The sequence below is a fragment of the Poecilia formosa genome, unplaced genomic scaffold (genome assembly GCF_000485575.1).
Source record: "Poecilia formosa unplaced genomic scaffold, Poecilia_formosa-5.1.2 Scaffold375, whole genome shotgun sequence".
Taxonomy (NCBI): Eukaryota; Metazoa; Chordata; class Actinopteri; order Cyprinodontiformes; family Poeciliidae; genus Poecilia; species Poecilia formosa.
This window is the reverse complement of record NW_006800314.1, coordinates 385604-394924: the sequence shown is the minus strand read 5'-3', so window position 1 is coordinate 394924 and position 9321 is coordinate 385604. Positions and strand designations below refer to the sequence as shown.

Below are 9321 nucleotides of genomic sequence, written 5' to 3'. Positions count from 1 at the left end.
TGGGCGGGTACAAAACGCTCCTGGCAGCCTATCACGGCTGGCATAAGTCAGGCGAACACGCCCACACTGTCGAATGTAGCCAATGAGATTTGAGCAATGGAAAAGCGACGCCTTAGCGCGAGATAATAGGATTTACTTTGGGTTGGCTCGGATTTTACTGTAAGAAATTATTATTTTTGGCGTATTCAGTGTTCCTTTTGGTAATTTCGTCCTTCAAATTGCTTGTTTCTGTTGAATGTCATTTCATGTACAATAAATAAAGTATAAAGGGCAAGGGTATAAAGTATTTCACAAATAAAGTTCAATGTTATTTAAATAAAATAAGAGAACGAAAAAGTTCACAATGTAATCCTCAAAAAGACCAGATATAATGACACCTACTTCCATGATGTTATAAATATCTGATAATCTCCCATCAGAAAAAGGGAATTTCCTTCTCCAATATATTTGGCCTGACAAGTTATTACTTTCCTACAGGTGGGGTATGTAAATGTTAGAAGTTAAATTCAGAGGTGATCTTAGCACTGTCAATCAAACTTGTGTACATGCTGCTCAGAGCCTCCCCTTGGTGTCTGCTGTGCAGCTGATTCACCACAAGGAAGCCTGCCATGAATGCTCATTCTAGCATGGTCGCCGAAGATGACTGATAAATCATCTCCTGACAGATGACAAATAAGTTGTTCCTATGCCATTAGCACCAAGATTGATTGGCTGCACCAAAATCCGCATCCTGGCTCTGTTCGGTTGGAGCAGCATTGGGAGGAGGTGGAGTAGCTCCAACTTTTCACAAATAGTCACTCACTTGTCACCACATGGTGCCAATTAGAACATTTGTAAGAATTTTTTTTAATAAATTGTGTGTAATATAAAATTCACACACCCCAGCTTTAAATCCACAGAAATTTAAAGACGAATCTTCAAAAAATGGTATTCACTGACAGTTTTTGTGTAGACTTGTTCCTGTGTACCTTAAACTTGTCAGACATGCTTCTGCAGAGTTGGTTTTGGTATGAGCCACGCCCGAGGTGAAGCAAAAGGACCTCTTTGCACAAATGAGTTGTACAAAAAGACATTTCTACTGTGTTGCTGTGGGTGTCGGTTTAAGATGTCCCCCTTTAAAATGATAATTATCTGAATCAATGATATAATTTAGTTTGAAGTATATAAAAACGGCCAAAATTTGTGGTGTTTACAAGAATTAAGACCATGGCTATCAAAATGTGTTACAATGACCACTGCTGGTATTTGGACTGAAATTGTTATAATTAATTGTATATAGTAAATACAAAAATAAATTGTGACGTAGTACTCCAAGCGCACGTGCTGGAAACGGTATGCTGCTTTCCATTTACCTCTGAGATTTGAACTTCGATTAGCGAATGATGTCAAATCACACCAAGTTTGAAAACTATTAAGATTAGCTAGATCTTACAACTCAGTTCGCTTGGTTCAGACACCAAGCGAACTGATATTAGACGTACAAGCTAATAACAGTGTATTTATTTCTGTACATTCAAACACCGAGGGAACATGCCACTACAAGAGATTGTAATATTAAATTCCCTATAAAACTAAAAAAAGACTAAGTTCTGCTTTACTGCTGTACCAGAAAGTTTGTAAAGCTCGCGGTATTTGCAAAACATCGTGAAACGTGTTGTAAAAAGTTTAGAATCATTTTGAACCTTTGCTTAAATTATGACATTGTTAAAAAATACCGAAATAAAAACAAATCTCCTACAGCACATGAAAGCACCATGGGAGTTAACGTTTCCCGATGGGCGTGACTTTGCTTGTGGCGTCACAGCCGAGATGGTTCTGGCTGCGTGTGGAACAGTCTGGAAGTTTCCACGCTGTTTATAAAGAGTATGTACAGAACTCCAGCAGCAGCCCGAGTAGATACGGACGACTGATCAGGAGCCGACGCGGACAGACAACTTTTGGGGGAACATTTAAATCAAGATGGGCAAGGACTACTACGAAATTTTGGGAATTAAGAAGGGAGCTTCAGAGGATGATATAAAAAAAGCTTATCGTAAACAGGCTTTGCGGTACCATCCCGACAAGAACAAATCACCAGGAGCGGAGGAGAAATTCAAAGAAATCGCAGAAGCTTACGACGTTTTGAGTGACCCAAAGAAGAAAGACATATATGATCGTTTTGGAGAAGAAGGTAAGCGTCATCTTGAACATGTAGTCCGCTCAGTAATCCCTGCTATGTTAGAATAACTTTATTAAAACCTTGGTTGACGTGTTAGCCGAAGTAAATGTTAACATTTTAGGGACAAACGGTGGTTGGTGGTAATCTGTTCGTGTCATGGCGCTTTGAGCTCTATTCGTCCTTCATTGTGAGTTTTACCTTCAGGGCTAACTAAAAGCCAAGGGCCTGCTTAACGGGACAAACCCAGACCTGTTTCCATAATAAATCGGCTGGAATCCTAACGGGAATGTAGCCCGACTAATAATAGCAGTGCTACTGGAAGGCTCTGCATATTTGCAGGAAGAGGCAGTTTTAGCCACATTGTTGTTATGAAGATGCTACTGATGGTAGCCTGCTGTTAGTTCACTTACAGTTCTGCCAAAACAAAATGACTAGCAAAGAGCCGTGACCTGATTAGCAGGTTCTTGAATTCAAATGCTCGGTACACCGCGACTGACTTAAACGGAAACAGTAAAATGATGGTCAAAAGTTTGCTCCCTGTGTGGTGTGTTGCCATGGTTACATCATGTTTTTATAAGTAACAAATTGGGCAACCTGCAACTGCTCTCACACTGGTGTGAGAGGACACCTTTTGTTGTGAGGGGGCTGAAAAACTGGCAGATCACACAACTAGTTATTGCTTTTAGACACATGGTGGGCATGCTCTGCTTACAATGAGTCATAATATATTTATAGAAAAGTTTTTATACAGTTGAATGAAACACAGAAACGAGAATGCAATCTACAATCAAGCCAAATATGGCAAACGATCTATAAAAAAATTATTTGAAATAATTAGCAATCTTAAATGACTAGAATTAAATTTAAAACTAATAGAAAAATAAAAACAATAACATTCACTTTCATAAACAAAATTAATAGCTAAAAATGATTTCTAGTACCTTTTAGGATTAGAACAGAAAAGAAACAAAGGAAAATGAGCATAATAATTTTACATGTTTTTAATTAATAGTGCCTCATCATAACTCTAAATATTAACAGAAAAACTCATTTGTCCAGAGGGCGTGTTGGATAAAAAGCAGATAGCATAAACAGAATGTACTTTACTGAATAATATGAAAAGTATTGCAAAAATTGTTGAAATTTTTTGTGTTCATCCTCATTTCGTGTATTCCGTATTGTCTCAAGTATAAAGCTCCCCAACCAATTCAAGAATATGCAGGCGTAGAACATCAAAATTCTCCTTATTTTTGTCAAGTTTTTGCAAACATTGCTTTCAACAAATTTTTCTTGAATCCACGTCAATGCAGAATAATCCTGTTGAAAATGTATTATTAGCAGTTCTGCTGAATTGCTATTTCATTGCATTTGTTTAAATGATCTCGATGGTGCAATATCTATGACCTTTTTATAAAATCCAAACCAAGGCTAGATTTATTAATAATTATTTCCTGTATTCTTGAGACCTATGTCACCTTTGCAATCAGTAATTACACTTAAGCATCCCAAAATTAAAATTGGGTGAAATGTTAACCTTGTCTTGTGTATTTAGGTCTGAAAGGCGGTGGTGGCGGAGGAGGACCAACAGGGGGCAGCGGACCAGGCACCTACAGCTACACCTTCCATGGAGACCCTCATGCCATCTTCGCAGAGTTTTTCGGCGGCCGTAACCCCTTCGAGCAGTTCTTCGGCGCTCGTAACGGCGGCATGGACGAAGACATGGAAACTGACGACCCGTTTGCTCAATTCGGGATGGCCGGTCGTGGAATGGGCCCCAGCGCAATGGGCGGCTTCTCGCGCTCCTTTAGCCCCGGCATGGGAGGAATGGGTGGCCACACGAGCGTCGTGAAGAAGCAGCAGGACCCCCCCGTGGTTCACGACCTCAACGTGTCACTAGAAGAAGTGCTGAACGGTTGCACGAAAAAGATGAAGATCTCTCGGAAAAGGCTCTGCCCCGACGGCCGAACGTCGAGGACGGAGGAGAAAATCCTGGAGGTGCAGATAAAGAAAGGCTGGAAAGAGGGCACCAAGATCACGTTCGCCAAAGAAGGGGACGAGACGCCGAGGAACATTCCAGCGGACGTGGTGTTCGTGCTGAAGGACAAGCCTCATCCCGTGTTCAAGCGAGACGGCTCCGACATCGTTTATACCGCCAAGGTTTCACTACGCGATGTAAGTTGAGATTACTTGAAACTTCTAATTTAGAGGGATTATTTGGTTGTAAGCGCAAAAAAAGCAGAATTTATATTTGGCATGGAAAGGTCAAATGAGTTGTGGTCACTTCTTTGTATTTTTGTCACAATTAACTGAAAAATTAACGCGTAGCTGCAGCCATCAAGGCAGGTGGAAAACTAAGCCATCAGAAATCAAAGGTGCAGCAGTCTGAAGAGGAAGCAGCGCAAAGATGCATGCAGGATTAGCGCCAGGCGAAGAGATTTGATCTGCTCTTGCTGCAAGTTGTAAATTATTTTATTGGCCTAATTGTAAATAGTTATAATATTGTCTTCTTGCTAACTTTTTGCAGGCAACGCAGCGTGACATCGACCAATAATCCCTCCATAAACTGCAGTTTGACTCTAAGCTGTTTTTAAACAGTGTTGTGGTGAATCACGTCGCTAACCGTTCTTTGCTCTCCTTGCTCCATCAGGCCTTGTGTGGCTGCACGGTCCAGGCGCCCACTCTGGACGGGAGGACTGTGACTGTTACGTCCACGGACATCGTACAGCCGGGCATGAAGCGACGGGTGAGCGGGGAGGGGCTGCCCTACCCCAAGCGACCCGATCGGCGAGGAGACCTGATCGTGGAGTTTGAGGTGAAGTTCCCGGAGCGGCTGAGCAAGAACGCCCGGGACACCATCACTCAGGTTCTTCCTCGATCGTGAACACGACCGCTGGACTCTTACTTGGGACGCCATCTTTTTACCCGTGACACGGACGTTCACGAGTTAGACTTGACGTTGAGAGCGACACTCCTGGGGTTGGATTTGCCCCGAATGTCACACGGTCCTCAGTAGTGTAAATACAGACTTTTGAGAGATTTGCTCCCAATGAACGAGTGCTGCTTTTCAGAGGCTTGACTGTAAATATGTTTCCAGTGCGGTGTGGTGTTTGGTCTAAGTGAGTTTATATTTTTCATGAAAACTGTGCAATAAATGAGAGACTACATGTGCCACTGTTCTACAGACTCTTTTGCTTATAACAGTTTTCATCGAGAAACCTTTATTTTTTTGTATGAAGTTTAAGCATCCAGGTTTGCAGTGGATGGTTTGCACAGATGTATTTGACACATAAGTGTATAAAAATTGCTTATTTTACTAAGAATAGCAGGTCACGCTCTGAAGAATGACATGGAGATGAAATATTGTCCTGTCTTCTGAATAATGCTGCATTAAGAATAATAAAAAGGAAAATGGTGCTGTTTACGCCCAATGTCTCCTGTATGTTTCTATGAAATGGTTTGTAGGTGTTTGAAATCAAATGGTTTCTTCAAGCGACTTTCTCATCTTGCTCTTCCATGAAGTGTCATAATAAACACGTTTTGAAAATTAAATGAGTAACTTGATTAACTACACAAAGAATGATGTTTTAAAGCTTTTATTTTTGTTAAATATGGTGTCTCTTGCAAATCATTTAATGGAATAGTTTATATCAGTAAATATTTTTATTACAGAAACATGTGCTTAATGAATACCATGTTTAATACATTTTTAGAGGTTCATTTCAAAAGATACTTTCTATTTGACAAATGAGCCTCACTGGAACAAATACATTTGAGTATGACTTTTATTTTGCTCCTGTGTATGGAGGACCAAAACCGACATGATAAAAAATAAAGGCATAAATATATATATTGTTTTTCTTGTCTTTGCATGTGTTTTCCTCAAGAGATTTATATATTTTGTTTTTCCTAATAAAAAAAAGTATAATTATATATTTTAAGCCCCAGTGATGTGATTTAAATAGGTTTTTAATTGAAACATGTTCATTAGGCAGCAGCACTTCTGAGAGCGCTGGAAACAGAACATTTCCTGATAGAGATTTCTTCTCCCATACTCCTTGTTTTTGAATTACTGCCCCAGTCTGAAGTCCTTAAAATGACCAAGTATGGCTTGATTGAAATGTTCTAGGATGTGCTCACGTCATCAAGTCCATGAATTAGCTTTATAGTGAGTAGTCAGTCCCTTCTTTGGCTTTTACAACCAATTTTTAAACATGTATGTTTGATTTACGTAAAAAGTTGACCTGGACATCAGGAGGTGATTAAAACCCCATAAATCCTAATCGTATCAACGGCAATCCAGCCAAATTTGCAGAGCCGTAATTCCGCCACACTTTGCGCTATCGGAAAATTTCCAACTGTTTCTGAAAGGGGAGACGTTGTGTTTTCCAGCCAATCTCAGGTTATTACGGTAATTACACTCCTCCCGTAGCAGAGAGTGAAATTACTCTGGGGGCACTCTTTTAATAGATGGTAAATTACGAAAATAACTTGCTAGATATTGAAAGTTCCAGTTGTTATGGACAAATGGGCAAATATAATTACTCACAGGACATTAAAGAGCTGCATACAATTAAAATAAGCAAAAGTATCCAGGCAGAGATTTTGAATTCAGCACATAAAGGGTTAAGATGAGATCAGTACCTAGGCTTCTACCTTTTAGTACGTGAACTGTTTGATACACTCACGAAATATTTTATTGTCCCAATGTGTAATGAGTGTTTCCTCTTTGGTTTAACCAATCGGATATGAAACTACTGGTTTGCCCTTCAGTACCACACATTTGGGTGAAATTTGCTGAGAATATTGCCACATACCACACTTCCTCTTTCCCACAAAGAGTGTTTTACACCTTCAGTCACTCACTGTCTTTGAGCTTTTCTTGAACTGTGCTTCTTTTTCCACCAGTTTCCATTTGAAGTTGGGATCGTAGGGTTCTTGACCCGCTCTTATCCACTTCTGCTTTACAGCTTGCTGAAGTAGTTTCTACGGTAGAGATTTACCTTTCTATTGAACTAGCAAAGAGTTAATACAATTATTTTTCCCTTCTAGAAGAATTACACATGAACTTAGTTGATACTAAAATCAAAATTTGAGAAAAATGTCACAAAAGTAAAATATTTTGGGATGTATGAAGATGATAGTGCTTGTTTTTCTTGTTCAAAGGAACAAGAAAAACATAAGTTGTTCTTGACATAAATATAAGAATTGTAAAGAAAAACAAAACAATTGTCAGGAACTGAAAACCTTCCAGGAGATTTGTACAAAGGTTTCACCTGAACCAATGGCACAGGGGCCCCACTGGGTGATATAAACATGCTACAAAACATACGATAATATGAAAAGACCTGTGTTGAAGTTTGATAGACAAAACCAAAGACCAATTTCTAAAACAATGGAAAGGGCTGCCGGTAGATCTACTGACGACCCTGAAGACGGATGTGTATCTGAAACAAGACTAAGGTTGATGCCATAACGTCTGCTTGGATTAACTTGCTGACCTTCGTTGTGCCTTGTGACGCCAGCAGGAACATGAACTCAGAATGCTACAGAACCTTTTTGTCTTCCTGCTTAAACTGATTCATTTGATGACATAACCAGAAAACATGACTGTCAAAACAGCCAAAATTGATAACAGGGCTAAGCTTTAGACTGGCCAATCTCCAGATATAAACTCGCTCTGATGGAGGGCGAAACGTCTCAGAGTAAACAGTTTAAAAGGGATTAAGCTTCAGTTATCAACCTGAACACCCCCCTAGATCTGCATGAAATGGTTGGTAGAAGACAAGAACGACTGTGGCAGTTGCTATGCTACCAAGAAAAATTAGAAAGTCAGGTTTTCAAAAAAAAAAAAAAAAAATAGGGAGATAGAGAGAAAATGAATGTCCTCTATCCTCAATTTGTAGCCCAGTTTTTCTCCAAGAGAGGTGGGTAGACTGTAGATTATCAACTATTTAGTATAGTTAGCTTAGCTACAGACTACTGTTTGCCTCCATTTCATTTAGTGAATGAAGGAACAAATCTACCAATGTATTCATATATTTAACTTGTCCCTGTACCTTTTATCACACTTAACAGGTGAGTCAGTCAGCAGCAGCTCTAACCCCGATACCAGCATAATCCCTCTCACCTTTTCCCCGTTCCAGTGATAAAGGTAAGCAACACTGTGTTCAATGACAACATAGTTAGCATAATTCCAGGGAATCTATAGAGATTTTTCCTGTTTCTCTGCTCTTTTTAGAATTACACAACAAAAAATATATTTATTACTGACAGAAATTCAATCTTTATAAAAAGATAACAAAAATTAGCCTCCTGTCAATCCAGATAGTCCTACACAACATGGTGACAGCTTTAACAAATATGGAGAAACATATTTTTTAATTAAAGTTATATACTGCAGCTTGAACAAAATGCAACTTCTAGCATTTTTTATAAGTCTGGATTGCTTTATGTATATTTTGCATGTAGCCTATGACTGTTGCTGGTGGGGAGAGACCTTCCTGTAAGCTAAAGCTAATTTTAAAAAATTAAGCAACCTATTTGCATAGTGTATGTGGACTGTTGCATTTAAAATTCACTAGCCTTAAATATTGTGGTAGTATCAATATTGGACCAAAGAAAGCAAGGCAGTTGCAAGCTTTTAGATTGTGATGCTTTTGATGAGTCAAGAAACTGTAACAGCAGGTGCTCAGGAGGGGCCCAATTTAATTTTTTGTCATGGGGCTCAAAGTTCCTTGCAGCGCCCCTGCATATTGGGGATATTGGGTACGTCAGGCTGTCTTGGTACCTGTTGAGAATTGTTTCAACTCCACAGCCTACCTGAGTGTTTTTGTTGACTTCTGTGACCCTATGTGTTTTTCATGTCTCCTTCCTGCTGGACAGAGCATCATTTCACAAAGCTCAAATCATCTCAAAGTGGTTTCTTGAACATGACAACGAGTTCACTGTGTTCCAGCGGTCTCTGATCTGGAGTCACCAGATCTCAGAGTATATCTCTGGGATGTGGTGGAAGGAGAAATTTTCATTGTGGACGCGAGGCCGACCAATCAGAAGCAGCTGATGGTGTGGGTGTAATTCTCCCACACCAATTTGAACCAAAATCATCACCATTTATGTCATGAAAAGCAGAGGAGAAAATACTGGGTAGTTGTATTTGGTGCTAG

The 9321-nt window shown here is 39.6% G+C and overlaps 1 protein-coding gene across 1 annotated transcript; it reads left to right on the top strand.

Moving 5' to 3' along the window:
• Positions 1–1761: 1761 nt before the first annotated feature.
• dnajb1b (DnaJ heat shock protein family (Hsp40) member B1b) lies at positions 1762–5583 on the top strand. Its single transcript, XM_007575354.2, has 3 exons — positions 1762–2170; positions 3711–4330; positions 4806–5583. The coding sequence occupies exons 1-3, from the start codon at positions 1960–1962 to the stop codon at positions 5037–5039; spliced, it is 1065 nt and encodes a 354-aa protein (XP_007575416.1). The 5' UTR covers positions 1762–1959; the 3' UTR covers positions 5040–5583.
• The last annotated feature ends 3738 nt before the right edge of the window (positions 5584–9321 follow it).